Source organism: Anomaloglossus baeobatrachus, chromosome 2 (assembly GCF_048569485.1).
Source record: "Anomaloglossus baeobatrachus isolate aAnoBae1 chromosome 2, aAnoBae1.hap1, whole genome shotgun sequence".
NCBI classification, from domain to species: Eukaryota; Metazoa; Chordata; class Amphibia; order Anura; family Aromobatidae; genus Anomaloglossus; species Anomaloglossus baeobatrachus.
In genome coordinates, this window is record NC_134354.1 from 418,211,273 (window position 1) to 418,237,748 (window position 26,476).

General features: G+C 47.4%; 1 protein-coding gene across 2 annotated transcripts; it reads left to right on the plus strand.

The window, feature by feature from the left end:
* Positions 1–15,258: 15,258 nt before the first annotated feature.
* FAM167B (family with sequence similarity 167 member B) lies at positions 15,259–21,423 on the plus strand. 2 transcript variants are annotated; one of them, XM_075334141.1, is made up of 2 exons: positions 15,259–15,711; positions 19,095–21,423. In XM_075334141.1, the coding sequence occupies exons 1-2, from the start codon at positions 15,427–15,429 to the stop codon at positions 19,356–19,358; spliced, it is 549 nt and encodes a 182-aa protein (XP_075190256.1). In that variant the 5' UTR covers positions 15,259–15,426; the 3' UTR covers positions 19,359–21,423. The 2 variants fall into 2 exon arrangements, with proteins under 2 accessions (XP_075190256.1, XP_075190257.1); XM_075334142.1 differs by having other exon boundaries at positions 19,098–21,423.
* Positions 21,424–26,476: the final 5,053 nt, after the last annotated feature.

A 26,476-nucleotide genomic window follows, 5' to 3' on the forward strand; every position in this document is an offset into this window, starting at 1 on the left:
ACGGAGGTACTCACTCAGCCCAATGATGATGACACAGTTCACGGTAAAACAGGCGGCTGGATGGACGGGTCCCTCGGACGGCTGCGGTGTTGTTGTTCCCTGCAGGTTAGTGATGACTGTCTCTCCCTGCACCTATGTTCTATGTTGATTCTGATGGGTTCCCACCGGTAACCCGCTCCCCGACCTGGATGTGGGCCGGAGGAGCCCCTTTTGCCCGCAGGCGCTGGCCCTGGGAAACGGTTGCCCTTGGCGGTGGCGGTGTCTCCCCTTCACGGTTGGACGGTTGCCTTCTGTCGGGACTTGACTGTTTGGAAACCCGGAGGTCCCCTTCACTAACGGATTCGGCAACTTCACGGCGACTGCTAGCCTTGCCGGGGTCCGAAAAGCTCCTGCCAATGGTGCTGGCTTCTCCTTGTGTACCGGTCCGGTACCGCCGGGCCACCGCCCGTCCACGGTCCTTACGGCAAACTCCGATAGGCCACTCCTGCAGACGGTCACCACCGTCTGCCAACCTTGCTGCTCTGTCCGTGCCACACACCTGGACCAACTTCAGGCTCTTTAGCTGTCACTTTACTCTTTCCACTTTCACTGTCAAAACTGAACTCTTTCCTCTCCAAACTCTATCTCTCTACTTCACCTCCTTCCACTTCCTCCTCCAAAACTAGACTTCCTGTTTTCCCTCCTCCAGGACTGTGAACTCCTTGGTGGGCGGAGACCAACCGCCTGGCTCCACCCCCTGGTGTGGACATCAGCCCCTGGAGGAAGGCAACAAGGGTTTTGTGTCTGACCTTGATGTGCCTGCAGGAAGTGTGGGGTGTGTAGGTGTTGTGCTCTGTGGCCCCTGGCTTATCCAGGGCGACACATTCCCCCTTAGCAAAATGCAGACCGTCCTCGGGCTGCCCGTCCATCACCGGGTTTATTTTCACCAACTGGAAAATATAAAAATATAGAAAACGGTAACAGACATACAAGTATAATAACATCTTCCCACATTGGGAGGTACTCTTACTTAAACGTTACGGTAAACGGTTACGGCTTCCGCTCTCTCCCACCCAAGCAACCTGGCCCTGATGCTGCCCCTAAGCAACAGGCAGCACCCCTTGACCCCAGTCCTGCACAAATTGCCCGAGCGGGTTCTGTCCTTTCCAGGGGACCCACGTCCATGGGGAACCACTGAAACCCCCAGAGGATTGCCACCGGTACCTGTGGTGGCTGGGCCCCAGCCTACTCCACTGCGGGCCCTTCCTCCAATCTGCCTCTCCAGAGGCGGTAACGGTGGAAGCTGCAACAAACATTTATTTACAGGCCACAAGTTTGTGGTTGCCTTGCAAGTTCTCAGGCATGTTCATAGTAGTTTCTATGCGAATTTGTAAAGTGGGTCCCAACGGGGACCAGTTGCCGGCTACGACCGGTTTCAATCAGCTATAAATCAGGTAACTTTCCAGCAATTATTCATTTTCATTTTCAAACTTTAAAACTTTTAAACAGTGCTTTCAACACACACACAGGTGGTCCCAACGGGGACGGTGCAACGGCATTCCGCTGCCCTTACTCTGACTCTTCAGCTGAGGAGGACCAATCCTCCGCCACCAGCATATCAAACATGCACTGACATGCCTGTTGTGACAGGGGTGCCCGGTATCCGTTCCTACTGGTGCGCGGGGTGAAGAAAACCACCGGGTCTCCTTCATAGCGGGGACGCTCACTTGCCCCCTCAAACTCGGAGATGGGCTCGACGCTGGGTGCCGCATTCTCCGGGTCCCCGGCCCTTGGCACATCAGGCTCCACTGTTGTAGCACGGTGCAGCAGATCAGGTCGACCAACACTGGGACGCCCCGTAGGTAATGGCAGGGGCGATACAAGAGCCGAGACCGGACCGGGCCCCCCAGCCGCAGTGGCCGGTCCCTGAGGGACATGGAGGCGTGGGTCACCCGTCGGCTCCATCACGCCGGCTCCCATCGCATACATCGGGACAGTCGCCACCAGCGCTTCCACCTCGCTGGTCCACTGCTCCATCATCTGGAAGATCTGATTCTGTTGACGTTGGTTGAACTCAACTACTCTGGCCCTCATCCACGCCACCATCCCGGGCTCGGGCACGGAACCCGGCGCAATCACTGCTGGGGCCTCCAACACATTTTCGTTAAGGGGCCTCGGCTCCGGTGGCCTCTGGGGAAGCAGTTCAGGGCTGCCCCGGGCGTCTGCAGTCGGTTGGTCCGCTTGGGCGGACGGGCAGGGTATCGCTACTGGTTGGACAGGTAGCGGGCCTAGTGGCGGGGCGGCAGCGGCTAACGCGGGTAGCGGGGGAGGCAGCAGGGTGAACGGGTGTAGGCCGGGCCCCTCAGCCGCAGTGGCCGATCCCTCGGGAATACAGGGACGTGGGTCTCTTACCCGTTCCTCCAGATCTTCCTCTACCTCGCATCTCCGCATAGCAGCCACCACGTCCGCCATGTCGGCCTCCCACTCCTCCAGGAGGAGCTGCATCCGGGCTTGCAGACGATGACTCAGCGGGGCAGTTCGGTCCTCCATCCACGCCGCTGTGCCGGGCGCGGGGGTCTCGCTGTTGTTAGCTGGAGCGGACATCTCGGCAATGATGCTTTCCAGGAACTAGCAGCAAGATGGCCACAGGGTCCTGGCGTCCCTGCTTTTATAGCCACGCTCACATGCGACCAGCCGCCATTTCGTCCCCCTTAGCCTCTTTCCGGCTCCTCCTCTATCGGGGCGGGGTTTTGGCCTTCGCGCCTCCACTACTCGAGGAGACGCTCGAGCGGGAACTTTTCGCGCCAAAGATGGCGGCTTCTGAAATGTTCTGGCCGGACACCTCCGGCGGTAACAAGGCGCACCTCTACCAGACGGCAGAGCGGTAAGATCCTGTTCGTGACGCCAAGTTGTCGCGGACGGAGGAGGGGACGCTGCGCTCTCTCACTGCTCGGGTCCGGCTGCCGCTGCTCTGCGGCTGCTGCTGCTCGGTGGCTCGAGTGATGGGCCGGATCCCGGGGACTCGAGCGGCGCTCCTCGCCCGTGAGTGAAAAGGGGGATGATTTGGTGTTGGGGATATTGTCCGTGATGCCACCCACGGTTGTGGTGATTGTGTGGACACCACCGCTGCTCTGGACGGGGATCCCGGGAGCGGTGACAGGGAGCAGCTTTGTTGTTATTGCTCCCCTCCGTGGGTAGGGGGTTGGTTGTCCCGGGGCCCGGTGATGGGGTAGGAGTGGATGACAGGCGGGTTGCGGGGCCTGGTGAGGTGCAGGGTCGCAGGGGCAGCGTTGTGCCGCACGGCACGGAGGTACTCACTCAGCCCAATGATGATGACACAGTTCACGGTAAAACAGACGGCTGGATGGACGGGTCCCTCGGACGGCTGCGGTGCTGTTGTTCCCTGCAGGTTAGTGATGACTGTCTCTCCCTGCACCTATGTTCTATGTTGATTCTGATGGGTTCCCACCGGTAACCCGCTCCCCGACCTGGATGTGGGCCAGAGGAGCCCCTTTTGCCCGCAGGCGCTGGCCCTGGGAAACGGTTGCCCTTGGCGGTGGCGGTGTCTCCCTTTCACGGTTGGACGGTTGCCTTCTGTCGGGACTTGACTGTTTGGAAACCCGGAGGTCCCCTTCACTAACGGATTCGGCAACTTCACGGCAACTGCTAGCCTTGCCGGGGTCCGAAAAGCCCCTGCCAATGGTGCTGGCTTCTCCTTGTGTACCGGTCCGGTACCGCCGGGCCACCGCCCGTCCACGGTCCTTACGGCAAACTCCGATAGGCCACTCCTGCAGACGGTCACCACCGTCTGCCAACCTTGCTGCTCTGTCCGTGCCACACACCCGGACCAACTTCAGGCTCTTTAGCTGTCACTTTGCTCTTTCCACTTTCACTGTCAAAACTGAACTCTTTCCTCTCCAAACTCTATCTCTCTACTTCACCTCCTTCCACTTCCTCCTCCAAAACTAGACTGCCTGTTTTCCCTCCTCCAGGACTGTGAACTCCTTGGTGGGCGGTGGGCGGAGACCAACCGCCTGGCTCCACCCCCTGGTGTGGACATCAGCCCCTGGAGGAAGGCAACAAGGGTTTTGTGTCTGACCTTGATGTGCCTGCAGGGAGTGTGGGGTGTGTAGGTGTTGTGCTCTGTGGCCCCTGGCTTGTCCAGGGCGACACATAAACATTTATGTTAATTCTGTTTGGAAACGTTCGGCAGTATTTTGAACACGCCCCTATCACGTGACAAAAGGGACGTCATCCCTGGAAGCAGCCCATACAGTCTAGTATCTACCCTGAGCATAGTGTGACCGCTGGTGACGTGTTGCGCGGGCACGAGATTATGGGCGGGTACTTGCTGATGACAATCTCAGCGCCACCCATAATCTCGTGCCTGCGCAACACGTCACCAGCGGTCACACTGTGCTCAGTCCCGTGAGACTGGCACTGGGCATGCACGGGGACCTCTGGAGCCCTGGGCGGCATGATCAGGTATGGAAAGGAGCGATGGGGGACGGCATAAAGGACCAGGAAGGAGAATAACAGATGCCAGAAAGCCCGCCCCTGTGACTATAAAAAATGATTGCCATACAAAAAGGTAAGACTTTATAAAGTCTTTATCTTGGTCTCACATGGGGCACAATAACAACAGGAACCTTGCTAGAATGCAGCTCAGGAGCTGCAGAGGGGGAATCTTTTAGGTTTTGGGCAAAATTTCTGCTGACAGGTTCCCTTTAAACATTGCAAACTTCAAAACTGGTTAACTTTCTTTACTCGACTTACATGGACTCTCTTCTCTCATTACCAGGGCTTTGGCATGTAGGGCTCTGACACCTGGATGTTTCTGTGTCTTTGTCTTCATCTGTGGTTGTGTCTAGCTCTTGCTCTTTCTCTTTATCTTGTTCTCTTTCTTTGTCTTCTTCTTTTTCTTTATCTGTTTCTGTTCCTTTGTCTTCTCATGTTGAATTTGGGGGTTGGGTAGAGACAGTAGGGTTGCGGTAAGGGTTCCTTGGCCATGGTGTTACATCTAGTGCATACCATCCGCGTTTACCTTGGTGCTTGGTAAACTCTACCAGGTCTCCCATATGCAAATCCCGGCCAGGGTGTCCTCGGGGCAGGTGGGAACGGACATCTCTCCTGCTGACAAAAATGCCTTCTTTGACGCCCGGCGCTACAATAAAACCGTAACTAGATTTTAGGCTGAAGTCCTCCACTACTCCATGGTAGAGAGGACCTCTAACCTGGTGGCGGGCTTTCCTGAGCGTCTGCTTCTCCTTCAAGTCCAGGGCTGTCACGTCTTCCTTCTGCCGGTCTGGGGACTGCTGCACAGAGGGTATTTTCGCTCTGGTGCGGTGCCGTGCTCTGTTGGTTGGACTCTGCTTTACTGCCACCTCGCTGCCTGTGGGCTCCCAGGTGACATACATGCTGGGCATCATGATGGCCAACGTTTCCTCCTCAGCAGGGGATGTCGGGCATCCCAGCGGGAGTAAGGCAACATCTCGACCTCCGGACCTCCCTCAACTCTGCAGGGTGCTGCATCCTTCTCTGGCTGTTCAAAAGTCTGCTCTTCAGCCTCCAGGCCTTTCCTCCCCCTTAGTGCTCTTGAGCACTCCTCCGGCAGCAGCGCTGGGGACAGGCTTTCTTCAGTGGGACAGGGTGGTGGGCTCTTCTTAGACATGGCGGCTTCTGGGACCGCCCCACGTCCGGATTACCACCTGGGGACGAGGTAGCGGTCCACCAAGTCCTTGGTGAACCGCGCACTCAGCTCCGCTTTAAATTTCAGAAACGCAGGGTCTTCTCCCAGCGGGGACGCAGGACCCGGTTCTTCAATCGGCGGCTGGAGTGCGGTGGCTGCTTCTGCCTCGCAGACAGGGGTAGGTAACGCTGCGACCTGGTCTTTGTGGGCCGGGCGTGGCGTGGTTGCTGCCTGGTCTTTGCGGGTCAGGCATGGCGTCGCTGTTGTGGCCTGGTCTTTGCTGGCCGGACGTGGCGTGGCTGCACTGCACTAGGCGTCTCAGCAGGAACCGCGGGCTTTGCAGCATGGATTGTGGAGGGCGTCACCTCCGGTATCGCAGCAGGGATCTTCGCGGGCGTCGCCTCCGGGATCGCAGCAGGGATCTTCTCGGGCATCGCAGCATGGCGCACAGCAGGCATCGCCGCGGCCTCCGGTTGTAGCAGCGCCGGCGGGGTTGGTGCACTCGAGCGGGCAGGGGCAACACGGGACTCACCCATAGGCAGCAGCATCGGGGTCTGGGTGGTCGCCGCCCGGTGTGGCACTTGTCGTGCGGTCCACCTCTCGTAGGCCTGAACCGCTGTAGCCATCTCCCGGAGCTCGGTGCGTCCCTCTCTTATCTGCTGCACGACCCGGGCTTACAGCCAGTCACAGAACTGGGCAAGCTCCCATTCCCACCAGGCAGCGGAGCCTGGCTCTGGGTCACCGCGGGCAGACGGCATTCTTCTTGCGTTGTCGCTGCTCACCAGGTCGTCCCTCAGCTTTGCCTCTATCAGCAGACTCGTGACTTGTCCTTCCTCTTCAACCAGCCTTGAACATCTCCGCCAGGTAAGGTCAGATCCACTCCCATCGCTCACGAGGTCAGAATGCTGCAGGGGTTCCCTGGGTAGCCACACCTCTTCGTGGGCGGTAACTTCTTTTAGCGCGGGCTGCTGTTGTTTCTTGGCGCGCTTTCTGTGGTGACAACATGGCGGCGCTTCAAATTTTTCATGCGGACCGCCAAAGCACATGGTCACCTGTCTTAACAGGTCTAGTCCTTATCCTGTTCGTGACGCCAGAGATGTGTAGCCCCGCATTACCTTCAGGTGCAGGTCGTCGCAGGGTTTCCACAGGTTTGGAAATCTTCTGGTCACAGGTAGGTTAACTTCAATGGGAGATTCGTGACGCCACTCTCGGTATTTGCGGTCAGGGGGATGACCGCCACTGCAGTTTAGGGGACGCCTGGGGCTGATGTTAGTTGCAGTCAGTTGTTGTGGCCTTCCAAGAGTGAGGCTGGCCACAGGGCCCGGTGTAAGTGGGTAGTACCATAGGTCGCAGAAGAACTCACGCACAAACAGCAAAGTCTTTCAGGGTTTTTACTCACTTTCAGATGGCAGGGGTGAGTTAACCCGGGCGATGCTGTGATGCTACAAGAGGGGAACCAGGCTCCTTCAGGCTGACTTGGGGGTAGCTGCTGACTCACCTTCCTAGCCCTCTTGTTTTTGTGGTGACCCAGACTTGAAGTCCTACGAGGTCACCCAGGGAAGTTGCTTCCGCCTGTTCTCCCCTTTTTGGCCCGTTTTCTTGCAGCGTGGACCAAGTAACTCCGGCTGCTTGCCTCTTGTCACTTATGGGCCCTCTCGTTGCTGCATGGCTCCAGACTCTGTGTAGGTTTGGTGAAGGACAACAAGTGCCCTCACCAGCAGGTTTGGCAGGCCAACTGAATGGACCCCTCCTCTGGGGACCTGTAACCCCGTGCGGGCCTGGTTCACCTGGCAGTCCCCGTACTCAGCCACCTCTCTGCACTCCGGCCTCAGGTGGTTTTCAGGCGGCACTGCAAAGTGGCCGTTCTCCCCCGCCAGCAACCACAACACCTACGGTGTCCAACTAGTGACAGCCTACAGGTTCTCTCTCCACGACTGCTCTCTCCTCCTGAGCTTCACTAACTGACTTGGCTCACTACTCACTCCCCTCTGTGCCTGCCTCCGCAACTTAGTAACCAGCCTCTCTACCACACCCCTTGAGTGGAGATGGAGGCCATGCCCCCTCCTGGATTCCCCAGGGGTCCCTTCACAGGTAAGTGTGGGAGACCTTGTTACTATGTGCCTGTGTGTCCACACCCCGGTCAGCCTTCTGGATTACCTGTGTTGTACTGACCCAGCATGGGTGCAGTACTCAGTGGTGCGTGACCAGGTCAGGGGCGCCACAAGTGCACAGCAGGGTACTGCTTAAGGGCTCCGCCACACATCCATGAAAACCACGTCCGTGTAAAACGGGCCGTTTTTCGGGTCCGTTTTCCGTTTTTTAGGTCCGTTTTTATGGTATGTGTGGCCTGCGTGTGTATCCCGTATGCTAGCCGTATGTGCGTGTGGAATGTCCGTGTGTGCGTGAGTGTAATAACTGACATGTGTATGTGTTGTCCGTGTGAAATGTACGTGTGTGATGCAAAATGTCGTTACTACATGTCGGAAGACATGCGGGATGAGCGGGATGAGAATGAACTCGGGTGAACTTCACCCGACTTCATAGTCATGCTGCGGCTCTGTCTGTGTGCCGTGTACTGATTAGCGGTCACCTGTGAAGGATTCACCGGTGACCGCTAATCCCCCGAGTGACTGAAGTGTCCCCCCCTCTCTCATACTCACCGTTCCCCGATCACCGGCGCTGCACGGCGTTCACACTGCTTCGGCGGCTTTTTCTAATTTGAAAAAGCCGGCCGCTCATTAAACAATCTCGTATTCCCTGCTTTACCCGCCCACCGGCGGCTGTGATTGGTTGCAGTGAGACACGCCCACCACGCTGAGTGACAGGTGTCACACTGCACCCAATCACAGCAGCCGGTGGGCGTGTCTATACTGTGCATTGAAAAAAATAAATAATTTAAAAAAACGGCGTGCAGTCCCCCCCCATTTTAATACCAGCCAGATAAAGCCATACGGCTGAAGGCTGGTATTCTCAGGATGGGGAGCTCCACGTTATGGGGGGCCCCCCACCCTAACAATATCAGTCAGCAGCCGCCCAGAATTGCCGCATACATTAGATGCGACAGTTCTGGGGCTGTACCCGGCTCTTCCCGATTTACCCTGGTGCGTTGGCAAATCGGGGTAATAAGGAGTTATTGGCAGCCCATAGCTGCCAATAAGTCCTAGATTAATCATGTCAGGTGTCTATGAGACACCTTCCATGATTAATCTGTAAGTTACAGTAAAAAAACACACACACCCGAAAAATCCTTTATTTGAAATAAAAAGCACAAACAAATTCCCTCATTACCAATTTATTAACCCCGACAAACCCTCCATGTCCGGCGTAATCCACGGACCTCCAGCGTCGCGTCCAGCTGTGCTGCATGAAGGTGACAGGAGCTGCAGAATACACCGCCGCTCCGGTCACCTCCACGCAGCTAATGAGATGAGTAGCGCGATCAGCTGCTGTCAGTCAGGTAACTCGCGGCCACCGCTGGATCCAGTGACAGCGGGTAACCTCAGTGACAGCAGCTGATCGCGCTACTCATCTCATTAGCTGCGTGGAGGTGACCGGAGCGGCGGTGTCTTCTGCTGCTCCTGTCACCTCCATGCAGCAGAGCTGGATGCGACGCTGGAGGTCCGTGGAGTACGCCAGACATGGAGGGTTTGTCGGGGTTAATAAATTGGTAATGAGGGAATTTGTTTTTGTTTTTTATTTCAAATAAAGGATTTTTTCGGGTGTGTGTGTTTTTTTACTGTAACTTACAGATTAATCATGGAAGGTGTCTCATAGACGCCTGACATGATTAATCTAGGACTTATTGGCAGCTATGGGCTGCCAATAACTCCTTATTACCCCGATTTGCCAACGCACCAGGGTAAATCGGGAAGAGCCGGGTACAGCCCCAGAACTGTCGCATCTAATGTATGCGGCAATTCTGGGCGGCTGCTGACTGATATTGTTAGGGTGGGGGGCCCCCCATAACGTGGGGCTCCCCATCCTGAGAATACCAGCCTTCAGCCGTATGGCTTTATCTGGCTGGTATTAAAATGGGGGGGGACCGCACGCCGTTTTTTTTAATTATTTATTTATTTTTTTCAATGCACAGTATAGACACGCCCACCGGCTGCTGTGATTGGGTGCAGTGTGACACCTGTCACTCAGCGTGGTGGGCGTGTCTCACTGCAACCAATCACAGCCGCCGGTGGGCGGGTAAAGCAGGGAATACGAGATTGATTAATGGGCGGCCGGCTTTTTCAAAAGAGGAAAAGCCGCCGGAGTTTTTATAACAGCCGTGCAGCGCCGCGCCGGAGATCGGGGAATGGTAAGTATGAGAGAGGGGGGAACTGACCGACAGACAGCTAGAGGGACAGACAGACATAGAGACCGACCGACGGACTGAGGGAGAGAACGAAACATAAAAAGAAAAAAGACTGACATCACATGAAAAAAGCACAAAACATACAGGGAACAAACAGAGATGCGTCCGTGTCACTCGGACGTGCGCACAGACCCATTGACTTTCATTGGGTCCGTGCTGCGTGTTGCGTGAATAAAATGGACATGCTGGCGTGAGACACGGACCAAAAAACGCATCACGGAGACGGACTCACGGACATAACCAAAAACGCAATTGTAACCGCAGAGATATAATAACATTGGTGCACGTTTGGCCGTGTCTCCAGTATACACGGAAACGGACCAAACACGCACGTGTTTCACGGATGTGTGTTTCAAGCCAAAAGGAAATCTGTCTCCAGGTTTTTTCTAACCCATCTGAGAGCAGCATACTATACGGTCAGATCCCCTGATTCGAGCAATATGTCACTTTCTTTAATGGGGACTGCAGTTGATAAAAAGTTATCTTATCTGAAGCAAATCTACCAGTTATTTAAATGCTCTGCTCTACGTATATAACCTTGTCCACACCACTGATTAGCAGATTTCTACATATACTGTGTATACTGTGTATTTGTACATAAAATTGGTCATCAGTGGTGGATACATGGTTGGACTACCTGCCAGCAGTCTAAGTAGTGCTCCAGTAATATGCTGATATTATTATAAAAACTTGAGTAAGCAGATTAGTACGTGACACCACTCAAATTGGGATTTCTTTCCAGAAATTTTTACTCTCTGGTTAGGTAGCAATAACCTAGTGCCTGATTCCCTTTAAAAGGACTTAATCAGTAGGCATTTTCTATGTAATCTAAGGGCAGCATGAGATAGGGGTTGAGACACTGATTTCAGTGATGTGCAAGGAGAAACAGTACCCGTGAGACCTTCAGGGATATGAAGAACACCAAATGGAGAAATCTTATTTCTACCACCACTTGTTAATTCCCTGTACTGGTGTTGATACATTTTTTTTTATTTATATAGTGCAAACAAATTACATTTTAGGCATAACACTATGTGTAAATTCTGTCCGGAGTGCTCCATTATTGCACACAAACGGGTTAGACATTGCTTTTGTTGAGCAGGATTATTGTTTCTAGGGGAATAGTTTTTACATTTTGTCTTTTCTTAACAGTAACTATGAGCACCATGTCTTGTAAGCTGTTTGATGTTCTTGTGGCAGGATGTTGTAATAGTGGTTTCATATAGACGTAAACTAGAAGTCTTGATCAGAATACATAGGTTTACCCTGTCTACCTGTCTTATACCCAGTGGTGATGCTTCCTTCTAAAGTCATTCTTGTCAGTTTATTACACTGGTTATAAATGAATGATGATGAAGAGGCAATTACATTACACAGTTAATAATATTTAACAAACAGGAACAGGTATATCATCTTTCCACATACATTTTTTTGTTGTCTATGTAATGGATTTTGAGTAACATTTAGATCACTTTTAGGCTACATTCCCACCACCAGGATCTGTTGAGTTTTTGACGCTGCAGAATTTCTGCACCATCTCCCCACCTTAGTTTACTTGCGTTTTTTTCATTGCATTTATTTATGTTGTGTTTTTATCTTACTTTTTGTCTTTATTTGGTGTTTTCCTTTAAATAAAGCTGTTTTTTTTAAAAACTTTTTGGTATTGTGTTAAAAAATAAATGTTGTTTTTTTTAAAGTAAGAACGCGTGTTACGTCCGGGTGGTGGAAACACTGGACCGTACACCGGGTTCCCTTGGGGAGGCAGCCAGGCCGGTCACCCCGCCAGAGGGTCTTGATGCACGGCAGCCGAAGCACTATTGGTAGCAAGACAGTCCGTAGGGGAGCTGGAAGGTAGATGTTGCTGAGAACACGGAGTTCTAGACGGTAGCCCGGGTGACAAGGCTCAGGGTCCGAGGCCGGGTGGTAGGGTCAGGCGGAATCCGGAACCTGCTGAGCGATGGGACGGGTCACCAAACGGAGCCAGGGACTGGAGACTGGCGGAGCTGCAGAGGTGGTGGAACATCCACCTAAGTCACCGTCAGGGTACAGGAACGGACGTGGTCCGGAGCGGCTGGCGTGGCAGGGCAGGCTCTGCAAGACAGACAGGGATTAATACAGGACACAGCAATACGGGGACCTGAACTCCTAGCTTGTTAAACACATAGAACAGGCCCCGCCCACCAGGAAAGAGAATCTTAATATACCCTGTACCTGTCTATGCAATTTCCTGTTTCTAGGTGCTGGCCCTTTAAGAAAGGGTCAATGACCGCGCGCGCGCCCTAATGCGCATGCGCGAGGCCCGTGTACCAGAAGCCAGTCCAGGGAGCGGTGCAGAGGAAGCAGGAGTGCCCGGCTGGGTGTCCCACGTCGCAGAGGGGCGCCGGGAGCGGGGAGCTGGACGCATGGAGGGCGCAGGCGGGGAATAGGAGACCGGGACCGGAGTGGTGAGCAGGGGACGCCGCCGGGGAGCGGGGAGCGGGCCACGGGGACCGGAGAGCGGGGCACGGGGACCGGGAAGCGTGACAACGCGATGAGGTGCAGGAGAGATGAGGCTGCTTTACACGCAGCGACATGGCTAGCAATGTCGCTGGTGAAAGCACCCGCCCCCGTCGGTTGTGCGTCACAGGCAAATCGCTGCCCGTGATGCACAACATCGCTAACACCCGTCACACATACTTACCTGCCTAGCGACATCGCTGTGGCCAGCGAACCGCCTTCTTTCTAAGGGGGCGGTTCGTGCGGCGTCACTAAGCGGCCGCGCAATAGAAGCGGATGGGCGGAGATGAGCGGCCGTAACATCCCGCCCACCTCCTTCCTTCCTCATTGGCGGTGGCCACAGGTATGATGTTGTTCCTCGTTCCTGCGGTGTCACACATAGCGATGTGTGCTGCCGCAGGAAAGATGAACAACATCGTACCTGCAGCAGCAACGATATTTGAGATTAGAACGACATGTCAACGATTAGGTGAGCATTTTTGATCGTTAACGGTCGTTCTTGCGTTTCACACGCAACGACGTCGCTAACGAGGCCGGATGTGCGTCACGAATTCCGTGACCCCAACAACATCTCGTTAGCGAAGTCGTTGCGTGTAAAGCCCCCTATAGACTTTAAGATTTAAAAATAAATGTATTTTATATAGAATAAGAATGATTGACAAAAATAAGAGTTCATTGTATGTTCAGCAGTTACAGAAAAGAAAAAGTGGTATTGTCCTTTACCTTACGTAATGAAGATTCTAGTGGATAACAGTCCATTTCTCTACTATATCAGTAAAGGTTTGATTCTTCATTCATCTTTTCCTGGTTTCTGAATGGATTAGAGCTAATGACATGCTGTAGGCCATGTAGATGTCCTCCATCAGGGTGTCTTGCTTCTGCTCTGACATGTGTTGCTTCAGAGACGAGCCCCCCCTGTGTGTCAAGAGATGGAGTATTTATATGTTTTAGGTGCAGCTGGTGATGTAATTTTTAGGAAGTCCAGTCACTTTTATGATGCAACTATTTACCAGGATTACACATGGATATACACTTTTGATATGCCAGCAAATATATACAGTATACATATATATATATACAGACCAAAAGTTTGGACACACCTTCTCATCTTTAGATCAAGATCAACTATTAAAAGGAGACTTTGTGTAGCAGGCCTTCATGGTAAACTAGCTGCTAAGAAACCACTGCTACGGACAAGCAGCAAACAGAAGAGACTTATCTGGGCTAAAGAACACAAGGACGAGTGGAAATCTGCGCTTTGGTCTGATGAGTCCAAATTTGAGATCTTTGGATCCAACCACCGTGTCTTTGTAGAAAAGCTGAACTGATGGACTCTACATTCCTGGTTCCCACAGTAAAGCATGGAGGAGGAGGTGTGATTGTGTGGGGGTGCTTTGCTGGTGACACTGTTGGCTATTTATTCAAAATTGAAGGCATACTGACCCAGCATGCCTACCACAGCATCTTGCAGCAGCATGCTATTCCATCCGGTTTGCGTTTAGTTGAACAATCATTTATTTTTCAACAGGACCATGACCCCAAACACACCTCCAGGCTGTGTAAGGGCTATTTGACTAAGAAGGAGAGTGATGGGGTGCTATGCCAGATGACCTGGCCAACACAGTCACCAGACCTGAACCCAATCGAGATGGTTTGGGGTGAGCTGGACCGCAGAGTGAAGGCAAAAGGGCCAACAAGTGCTAAGCATCTCTGGGAACTCCTTCAAGACTGTTGGAAAACCATTTCCGGTGACTACCTCTTGAAGCTCATTAAGAGAATACCAAGAGTGTGCAAAGTAGTAATCAAAGCAAAAGGTGGCTACTTTAAAGAACCTAGAATATAAGACATATTTTCAGTTGTTTCACACTTTTTTAAGTATTTCATTCCACATGTGTTAATTCATAGTTTTGATGCCTTCAATGTGAATCTACAATTTTTAGAGTCATGAAAATAAAGAAACTCTTTGAATGAGAAGGTGTGTCCAAACTTTTGCTCTGTACTGTTTATATATGTATTGTGAATTATTTAATAAATGTGTACTTATTACATATTAATATTGTTAGGTGGAGATTACATGCATTAATAAATGTGTTTCGCCGCGTAAACGCAAAAAAATGCATGTGTGTTTTTTTACTTGTGGAATTTCTGCTTCTAATACTAATCTATGGTGAATTTTCATATAGAAACTCCAGAGAAACTGATATGCTGCGATTCAGAATAACGCACAGCAGGTAAGTTTACGCAGTGTAAAAAAAGAAGCAGAGTAGGCTGGAGGTTTCTATTAATCCCATACACTTTGCTGGAACTGTAAAGCCCTGCGAAAATATGCAGCCTGAAAAACGCAAATAAAACTCATGGGCACATAATGTGATGCATGCAAATATGGACAGACCTTCATGGCCTCTGCAGCTGGGTCCACAGGAGGTCAGTTATGATGATATACTGTAGATGTAATGTTCTGCTCCTTGTTACACCCACCCTTCCTTTTCCTGCTCTTTTGACTCATTTCTTGTATGTTCTAGAACAGAGGGTCATCTGAAAATAGATCATGCATGATGAATGTGTTAATGACTTTTCCTCTGCTTGCTAATCTTCAGGCGTTGCTTTTATTGTTCTCCTGATCCTGGACATTGGATAAACTTAGGTACTGGGTGCAGTTTCCTGTAGAAAAGGGAGGATCCTACAGGCATAATAATAAATCATAAAGACTCAGTAATAGGCATTAGAAAGTCTCTTCCCGAAGCACTTCACGGAGTCACATGGACCTTGTTGACATGGAATAACTGATCTTCGCACACTTTAATGTATACGTTTTTGAATCCAGGACACCCATAAACTAATCTCAGTTTGGCTGATAATTTCCTGATATTACGTGGGACTTCATAACTTTTACACAGTCATGTCTTTCAGCCCAGTTATATTCAATGAGCTGTGTGAAGATGAGGAGAGCGATACTGCTCCAGATTTAGAGTCTGTCAAAGCCCTGGCAGCCAGATTAAAGCTGCAGACTCGTCGGCCATCATACCAAGAATGGACACAGAGAGTACAAGCACGACCATGGGCAAAAAATCGAAATGTGGTCCAAGAGAAACCATCTTCCAGTCAAGAACAAAGGACTCCAAAAAACAGCATTTGTGGGTTCAGCTCCATAGATGAAGCTTTGCAATGGCTTAGAAAAGAACTGGTAAGCTAGTTTTTTGTTTGTTTGTTTTTATGTGGGGAGGGATTTAGCTTTCTATCATGCGTAAATATAATAAAACATGAAATTTACAAAGTTCCTAAACCTCATAGCAATACTAAGAAAAGGTAAAATCCGTAGGATATAAATATCATGGGGGTATGGGCACAACTAGGGCACATGCCAAGTTTTCTAGAGCGAGTGGGGAGGTGTATAAATACAGGGCAAGGGCAGCAAACTGAACCTTTGCATATGGGTAAAAGAAAGCCTTGTTGTGGCCCCTGAATACATAGGAGGTTAAAGGGACAACAAGAGATTTTTTTCGTATCCAAGAAAATGCAGAAACAAAACAGTTAAATACAGTCTGCAGACAATAAAAAGACAATTTACTCCGCATAGCTATAAAACTTGGCCTCACCTAACAAGATACAAGCAGAAGTGAATAATAATTTGATTTACCAATACAGAAAATCTGTTTAAGTGCAGTGTTAATAAAGTTTTATACTTTTATTTAGAGGGTATATGCTGTTTTGTAGTTTTATGTATGACTTATTTATTACTACATAATGCTTAAAGCAATAATAACTGTATATTTTTATTCTACAGATAAATATGGCCCTAAAATATTTTTTTTTAATTTAAAACTGTTTCTGATGAGCACAATAATATTTTCAGACTTACATTGTTTTACTTTTTATGGAGTACTAATGACATATGTCAAAACATAAAAATGACAATCTTTTCAAAGTTCAGATGTTGAATCTCCGTTTAGTGGAAGAGTAAAATAAACACTCTATATACTGTAGGCATATACAAATGTTAGGTAACTGCTGAGAAAAAAAAATATAAATAGTACCATACTGAAGAATTTTGCTTTAAACAGAAATTCTCAGTTGTCTTATACATATAGGGCTAGAAACCCTCCAGCTATTATGGGTGTACTTATTGTGAATTGGTATTTGATTTAAAGGTTTGGTCCGGTACCTAAAATGCCCTTGCTAAATATCTATCTTTACACCCTAGCCATTTTTTAATTAGCTATTAACTATTGTAATTACAGACCGCACACATCTTTCCTGCTAATACCTAAATGTATTTTTTCATGTGACGTTTAGTTTGAGAAGAGCCTTAAACAGGCCAGGACAGGCGGCTGGCGCTGCTCTCACTTCCATTCAGCGTCTATCGCCTCTGCTGGAACAGGACATCATCAGGCAGTGGTACTAAAATTACTACAGTTTTTTTCATCGCCAACCTCTGAAGATGTCCTGTATCCATGCTGTTGATAGAAGCTGTGGGAGAGGTGAATGCAGTGCAGTTACCCTGCTTTTATCTCCGCTGCAGCTTCTACCTGTGAAACAGGACATCTTCAAGGAGTGGAGATAAAAGCAGTGAGTGACTCCAGTGACCCCCACTTCTTCTAGCACCGCCCTTAAACAAATTGTCATCTGGGAGCTGTGAAAGAAGCAGTTAGTGACATAACAGTTGCCCCTGATGATGATTAATTTGAGGGAGTATTAGAAGCTGTGGGGCGGCACTGGTGGGTCACCCCTTCAAATCATATTGACAAACATTGCATATTAATAATCCTTTTTAATTCAAATTAACTGATGCTTTGGTAGTTTAACCCCTTCCTGTCTTCCTCATGTCAATTATTCTGCAAATGGAGCAAGCCCCCATTCACTCTTTGAGTGCTAGGAGTTGTAGCTGGGCTGGGACAAGGTATTTTGGCAACCTAGGCAAATTAAGACAATGGTGCCTTCTCCCCCCAAACAAAACTGATGGTGGTTCTGTTGACGTATTCATGTACTAATGGTGGTTGTGGAATTGTATTCATGTACTTCTGCTGACCGTGGCGATGTATTCATGTAGTAATTAGTGATGATGCTTCTTGTACTGCATTAGTCTCCAGAACTATCGTCAGTACATGAATAGGAAACCAAAAGCAATATCAGTGCATAAATAGAACAGCCATCTTGCAGCAGAACACCATCAGTACATGAATGCATCACCAGAACCACCATCAGAACATTAATACAACACCAGAACTACCATAAATAATTGAATACAAGAACGAAACATAGTACAGCAATCAGTTGTAATGTCAAGTCAGAACCATATGCATTTGAATCATATGAACCTACAACTCCCAATATGTCCTTAACAATGATAAGGAGATACTGGGAGTTAACAGCCATCATTAGACTCTGGACCATAAATGAACTACAGTAGTGATTACATGCAGGCAGTATCACAAATAAACATTTACTGTGCATCCAGGTATAGGTGTATTGTTTTTTGATTGAGTTGTTCTTTTTCTTTTCATCTCTATCTGGTCCAGATGCCATGATGACTTTTCACAGCCACAGCTCGTCTCTGCAGACCCCCATTTTCTCTGGTCTTCTGCAGCACATCCTGACATGGAGCTCTTAAAAACTAAGAGTGTTGTTAAAATACCATCTGCTGTAAAAATATCTGTCCATATTATGCCCTAAATAAGCTTCCTGTGGTATATGGTCTCCCCACTGTCTGACCTTATGAGCTACACTTGCAAAACTGTCCATCTTAAACCACTCATGACAGAGCCAATTTTCGTTTTTGCATTTTAATTTTTACTTCCTCTTTTCCCAGAGTCATAACTTGTTTATTTTTCTGTCCACATAGACATATGAGGGATTCTTTTTTTATGGGATGAGATGTACTTTCGAATGACACCATTCACTTTACCACATAGTTCACTGTAAAATGAGGAAAAAATTCAAATGGAGAAAAATTGTGGAAAAAACACTTTTGACATGGTTTTTAGGGAATTGTTTTTATGGTGTACATTTTATGGTACACATGACCTCACAATATGATTCTCCTCATCAGTATGATTATGCAATACCAAACATGTCCAGGTTTTTTTTAATTATTTTAGTGGTGCAAAAGAATTTAGGGGATTGTATCGCCATTTTCCAAAATCCATAATGGCAGGACTCGGAAGGGAAGGAGCACGATTTCACTTTTGGAATGCAAAATCGTCTGGAATCAATAGCAGATGCTATGTTGCTTTTGACGTGTCCCTGATGTGCCTGAAGATTTTCAATTTCATGGACCTTTAAAGTTGTCACCATGTAAGGCTTCACATCTCCCGATAGATAATGCAAAGTGATTGACTTGCTGCAATGTTCCCAATTGGAATACCAATGATTGGAGTAGGGCCAGGGGCTGTACACCCTCTAATTAGCTTCTTTGAGGGAATCAGTTCCCTTTTCATTTTCTATTACTAGTTTGTTATGTTTGGTAATGTTAAAATTTATAGAATTGCTTTACATTTTTGTATGTGCTGTTCTCTTGTCTACTAGGTATATTGATCATATATTCTAAGTGAACTTTCTTGTTTCCCACAGCAGGAAATGCAGGCTTCAGACCATCTCCTGGCAAGACAGCTTATGCAATTACGATCCCGGATTTCACAGTTTAAAATAGAGCAAACCTGTGAGAGGCATAAGGAGATGCTGGATGATGCTACTTTCGACTTAGAGGGTTGTGATGAAGACTCTGATCTACTCTGCAACATCCCACCACGAGCGGCCTTCTCTCTTTCAACTCCCCTCAAACACATCGGAGTCACACGGATGAATATAAACTCCCGACGGTTTTCATTGTGCTAAGATGTACCCATAATTGGCAACATAAATCTAATTTTAAGACCTTTTAGTATAAAGTTAACACCTCCTATTCGCTGACTTAGGCTACATTTACACATCCGTTGTACATGTCTTTGCACTATTCATTTCTTAAAAAAGCAGTACACTGAGCCATAGCATTTAATTGATACATACTAAAATCAGTTTGAAAAACGAATGTGTCTGGTCCGTGAGATATGTTAAATGTACAATTCTCATCCGTTTTGCGGATCTGACTTGGCCACTAAGATCTATGGGGATCATTTAAACGCAAATAAAATAAATGGAAGACATACTTTATACTTCAGTGTTCAACTCATGTTTCATCAATTTTTACTTATCCATTGTTAAGAGCAAATTAATAACAAAAAAGATAAAATAGAAAAAAAACAAACTGATACAAAACAGATGACAAATGGGAGAAAAACAGTCCATATTACAAGGATGTCAAAATGGAAACAGATGTGTGAATGTAGCCCTAAAATGTGCGCCACAATTGTGGAGCAAGGTGGAACACTTTAGGTTATGCTACTTTCCAATAAGACCCCTTTCCAACAATCGGATAAGGCGTAAAAAGTATATAAAACACATACGTATCATGCAAGTTATGGAAGACAGGTTTTCTGTGCAAATCATACCTGAATTCTGGCGCATTTAGCTTAAAAAAAATGCTCTATTATATTTACCCAGTAAAATGAAAAAGGCTTTACTACCAGGAAAGTATCGAAAAAGAATGAATGTTTTATAAGAAGAGTTTGTTCTTTGGTTGTATCCAACTCTCATCAGTAAGAAAAGAAAGGGGGGCTCCTGGGCATTTACCATTAATAAGGAATCAATGAAAATAAGGGGAAATACTATATGTGTAACAATGCATATTTGTATGCCGCAAAAGGAGAACTTGCTCCATAGCTGGGTCACCATAATGGTGGTCAGTGGTTTCTGTTTCAATTCTATTTTTGGAAAGGGCTAGAAAGGATGTAAAACCCTCAAACTACTAAATCTCCAGTTTTTGGTTGGTGATAAATTTGCACACAAAAAAAATCCTCACTCTGTTCAATGCCAATAAATAAATGGAACATCAAATACTATTAAAGTATCACAAATGAATAGAATGACAAAATACAATTTCACTGTACAGTTTACACTGATATTTTCTTCCTCTTTTATATATGATTTATGACGTGTGTTCTTCCCTCAGTGCATGGGCCAGCCTGGTGCACCAGAGCAGATGTTCTAACATAGCAGGGGATTCCTCCTTTTTGACAATAATATGACCTATTGAGCAAAAAGGACATTTTCGTTACAATTTTAATAAATAGTATAAATCCAAACAAGGACAAAAAATATATATGCATTTTGATATTTTATTTTTGTATTTTCCATGTTTAAGTCATGTAAACATAATTTAATCTTTCCATTAAAAATACATGTAAAAATCAATGTTATAAGACCTTCAAATATATTCAACTGTACCCAAGCTAAAATATTTTCAGGCAAATTAAGCCTTTCTTGACATGTGATGTAAATCTCTGTCACACACACCAGGTGTAAGTATATGGAGCGGGCTCAGGAGCTGAGCCTGCACTATACCCAGATGTAACTGTAGTGATTAGAGCTAGGTTCCAACAACTGCTGCTAACCCCTTAAAAGATGCTGTCAAAAGCTGACAGTGGCATTGAAGAACCCATCTAAATGAAGTGGAGGTCGAGAATACACACCTTCCCTCTATATAGTCTCTATAGGATTTCCAAAGATAGGTAAGTACATTGATTAGCTATCTCCAGCAGTAGCCAACAGAATGAATTTGTCAGGGCCAGGCGGTCGGGCAGACCCAGGAGGTGGATCCACTGGGCCGAACTCTAAGATGGTGGTAAGGAGTCCGGTAGCTGAAGCACTATAGGCAGTAGAACAGTCCGTGCCAGTGAGTGTAACGAAGGAGTCCCTGGGACCGCGGAGTCACAGATGGTAGTCCGGGTGACGTAGCTCAGGTTCGGAAGCCGAGGTGATGTCAGGCGGGGTCCGGAACCTTTGGAGCGAGATGACGGGTCACCGCAGGGATCCGAGATGGTACGGACTGTCAGATGGCAGACGGACAGCGTGCGGGGTTCGGGATTCAGCAGGACCGGATGGCGAGGCAGGATCAGCTCTAGAAGAGAGATACGTGAGTATGGCAAGACGACACAAGGAGACCTGACTCCTAGCTTGGAAAACACGAAGATCAGGCCCCGCCCTCTTGGACAATACACCCCTTTATACCCTGTACCTGTTTAGCCTCATTTCCTGTTAATGGACGCTGGCCCTTTAAGAAAGGGTCAGTGACCGCGCGCGCGCCCTAATGCGCATGCGCGCAGCCCGGGTGCCAGAAGCCAGGGAAGGAGGATGAGAAGAGGACGCAGGGGAGCCGGCCAGGGCCTGGGAAGCCGTCGGGCGCCGCGATCGGAGACCAGGGGGCCTGGGAAGGACGGGCACCGGAGCCAAGGACCCGGGGAGCGTGGCAGGTGAGCCGGGGAGCGGGGCTGAGGACCCGGGGAGCGGAGCGGAGGACCCGGGGAGGGGAGCCAAGGACCCGGGGAGCGTGACAGAATTGCGTGGAGGCGCATATGCTTGACCAGTGGTCAGACCCAAAGTAATCAATAAGTTATTCACTATACTATTAGTATGGTATAACTTAAAACTTCTTTAAGTTTTTTACCTTTAACCCCACTAAATATGATCTATTGGCATTCCTTGAGATAGTGATAGCATAAATACTGCAAGATCAAAAGGGTGTATTGACACAGTGCAGATATAGTATGTTTATGCCCATTAAAATTAACATACTGCCCAATTTGCTTTACCTGCTCAAGGCTCTTCTGATCAAAATCCCTAAAATTATTTCAAGAACATTCAGTCACAGAATAATAAGTTTGTATGGTCATCTGGTCCTACTAAGCTTTTGTACACTATCTTAAAAGACTCAAATCTGCTAGTGGATTGGAAGCACCAAATTTGGATGAATACTATGGAACCACATTATGAACTCGTAAAAACATGACAAACATAGGTTTTGGGTTTCAGTGCAGCAGGAGGATTTGTGAAAGTTGCTAAAGTGTCTTCACTGACGTGAAGCCACTTGTAAGTCACAAATAGAGATGGGGGAACCGACAGATTTTCGAGTTTGGCAGGTCCGGACAGACTTAAGAAAAAAGTCAGAGTTCGGAGAGGACATCGAGCCCCATATAAATCTATGGGGACCCGAACATGTGCACTGTAAAATGGTGCTAGTAAAGGATAGGGGGCTGTAAAGCAGGAGAATTATACTTACCAAGTCTCCTGCGTGGCTGTCACACTGCTTCCGAGTCTGCTCATTAGCGCTCATGCATATTTACTGCTTTCCCCGGCCACCCTCTATGGCAGCATCTGTGAGTGGTTGCAGTCAGACTGCCAGTGTGCCGGCATCTTTGGTTGTGGAGTGTAAAAATAAATAAATAATTGGAAAAAATGACGTAGGGTTTCCTGTATATTGATACCCAGCACAGATAAAGGAGATGGCTACATGCTGCAGCCCCCGACTGTGTGCATTATCTTGGCTGTGTATGAAAATACGAGGGACCCCAAACGGCTTTTTTAAAAATTATTTAAATAAATAATTTAAAAAAAAAGGCGTGTGGTCCCCCCAATTTTGATACCCAGCCAATATACAGTGGACAGCTGGGGCTGGTATTCGCAGGCTTGGGACACCCATGGTTATTGGACCCCCAACCTAAAAATAGCATCCCGCAGCCACCCCGGAATTGTCGCATGCATTAGATGCAACAATTCTAGCACTTTATCCGAGACTGCATCAAAACACATGCGTATTTTATGCGGTTTTTTCCCAGCAGATATGGTGCTGAAATGTTTGCAACCAATTACTCAATGTGCATACATTGCCTAATGTGGTAATCCAGCATCGACTTCAATGAGGTGAGGTCACTGAGTTCAATGAGTTAACCTCAGGTCAGTTCACCTGTGGTCTCAGCTGGAGCACCATGTGAACCTCCAGCTGTGACTTCAGGTGAACTCAGTGAAGTCACCACTCACAGCTGCGGCTCTGTCAGTGTTTTTATTTAAATATTTTTTTTAAAGCCACATAGGGTCCTTTTTATTTTGATACACAGCCAACATAACATGCACAGCTGGGTACTGCAAACTGTAGCTGTCTGCTTTATCTGCACTGAGTATCAATATAAGGGGGACCCGACATCATTTTTTCCAATTATTTTTTTTTTTTGCACTCCACAACCAATCACAGATGTCAGCACGCCGGTCGTCTGACTGCAACCAATCACAGATGCTGTAACAGAGGATGGGTGGGGGAAGCAGTGAATATGCATGAGAGCTAATGAGCTGACCCGGAAGTAGTGGGACAGCCACACGGGAGACTCAGTAATTATAATTGTCCTGTTTTAATCTCTATTTTGCTCCATTTTAACTTTTTTTTTAAATTTTCATCTGAGTGGCCAAACAATAACACAGACTTCCCTGAGAAGTCTGCGTTCGGGGTCCGTGCACGAACACTACGTGTCTGGTATGAACTCCGAACTTTACAGTTCAGGTTTGCCCATCACTTGTTACAAACTTTACAACCTCTAACAAGTGGACTAACTTCCTCACTTTGGTGCTTCATCTTACACATCTTCTAGTCATGTCCCAAACTCTAATTTTTTGGTCCAAGGTGGAGGAGATCACCAGCCATCTGTTTGGTCTCAGTGTCACTCCAGAACTGCTGGCCTTTCTCCTCACATTCCACTCAGAAGTAAACAATTTCAGAACTTATGCTTTTTGTCAGAATATGCTTTTTAAAAAATATACAGCATCATGTGTGTGAATATATTAACCACTTCTAATAAAACAAGTCATAAAAATATCTGAAAAAAATTGTTTCACTGGCTCAGTTTTATGTCTCCTGAAGTATGCCAATCAATTCTTATGACTATCAAACCAAACACTCAAATGCATGTCTACCTTCTCTTGCCTTAGCTATTCTTCGTCTCTTCCCCAATATCTTTTTTTTTTCTTCTAGAGTTTCTCTGGTTAAAAATAAAAATTGCGTGAAAATGCTCAGTCAGGGTGACTTGGGTGACTATAAGCCCCTATACACATAAGACTAAGGTCAGCTGAACCTGAGCAAGCGTTCCCGTCACACGGTGTTCAGCTCTAAACTCACCAGGTGTTCACACTGCAGTCTAACATGCCACCTGGTGCTTTTGAGTTGCTCAGGCAGACTTGGGCACTGACCAGTTGTGTGCTTATTAGTGACCGGTCTAACATGAGTTAATTTGTTCTTGCCTGTGGATTGCTGCTAGGCTCAAAGGTTACTGGAGATCTATCACAGCCACCTCTTTCCTTTAAAAGATGGTGGAGCCTTTTCCTCCATGCCAATTATAGCTTCATTTGCAAATACCGGTCCTTGTGTTGTGGTGATCTAGTTCTGGTGATCTGCTGTGCATTATTTGGTGTTTTGTGGAAATATCCTTGTTGTTTGTTATTTCCTTCCTGATTTTTTACTTCCTCCTGAGCATGTATTATCTTACTTCTGTGTGTGCAGTGAGTTTGAGTTTTAGTTTCTCTAAATTTGTGTGGGATAAACAACTCCTGTCCCAGCCCTCCCCCAGCAGTGGAGCAACCTCAAAGAAGTTACAACAATATTACAAAGAAAACTCCTGGGGCAGGATTACCACCGTGGCACTAAGGCTATGTGCGCACGTTGCGTAAATACATGCAGTTACGCTGCGCTTTGTAGCGCAGCGTAACTGCATGCGTCCTGCGTCCCCTGCACAGTCTATGGAGATTGTGCAGGGGCCGTGCGCACGTGGCGTTTTATTATTATTATTATTATTATTGTTTGACTGTCACTTCTTCCGTGCGCTTTGCCGGCAGCCCCTGCTCTGTCTATGGGAGGAGCTGCAGGCAGAGCGCATGGAATCTGCTTTTTTTTTTTTCACTACGGACATTTCTGCAGCGATTTAAAGCGCACATGTGCTCTTCAGATCGCTGCAGAAATTTCTGCAGTGACTGTACGCAACGAGCGCACATAGCCTTAGTGTGCTCAGCTATCACTTAACAGAGTTTGTAACCATAGTAACACACAGATTACTAAAATAATAATAATACATTTTTACTAGTTGAGTAACCCTATATATGATGTAACTCTAGGAGGGACCCAGGAATAAACCCCAGTGAGAAGGACCACCCCTAAATCTTAGAAGCAATCCAAAATACATACCATGTAAAAATGAGTTGCACTACTTCAATACAACCCAAAAACAGTTAATAGCTAAGTTAAGAAATACTGTAATATTCCTTGTAATCCTTGTAAAAAAACAAAACCCACTCCAAAAAACTGCCCTTGGCATCTTCTTCTAATCCATTCAGGTTTTGTGGATCTGCCAGCTCTGAAAGAAGAGCTAGATTTCACCAGAGGTCCCCCTTGTTTAGGATCCTGAATGGGTCCCCTTTTTCCACTTGAGCGCCACACTGGTAGGGGGGCATCTGGAGGTGATGAGAAAAGTGCTCAATACACCCCTAGATAAATTCATAGAGATGGTATGATCCTTTTTCTCCTGTAACCCTTCTGAAAATGTAATATTTGAGGCTAAATAATATTTTTGAGGGAAAAAGTAAATTTTTCACTTTTCCTCCCATATTGCTTTAATTTCTGTTTAGCATCTGAAGGGTTAATAAACTTCTTAAATGTGGTTTTGAGCAGTTTTAGGAGTGCAGTTTTTAGAATTGTGTCACTTTTGGATATTTTCTGTCACTCAGGCCTCTCAGAGTCACTTCAAATGTGATGTGGTCCCTAAAAGATTGGTTTTATAAATTTTGTCAGAAAAAAATTAAATTTCTGATAAACTTGTAACCCTTTTAATTTCCTAATAAAAAGAAATATGTTTCAAAAATTGCGTTGATGTAAAGTAGACATGTGGGAAATGTTATTTATTAATAATTTTGTGTGACATAACTCTCTGGTTTAAGGGCATAAAAATTTAAAGTTTTGGCGTCGCCTGGCAATGGAGGAGTGAAGACGCTAAAAATCTTGCTCCCGTGCCTGGATTGACCCTGAGCCCTGTTATCCACACCCA

What these genes read in the sequence shown, in the direction of transcription:
- FAM167B (XM_075334141.1), top strand. Translation starts at nt 15,427, where the DNA reads ATGTCTTTCAGCCCAGTTATATTCAATGAGCTGTGTGAAGATGAGGAG. An exon ending in AATGGCTTAGAAAAGAACTG is followed by an intron (nt 15,712 to 19,094) that starts GTAAGCTAGTTT and finishes TGTTTCCCACAG; the next exon opens with CAGGAAATGCAGGCTTCAGA.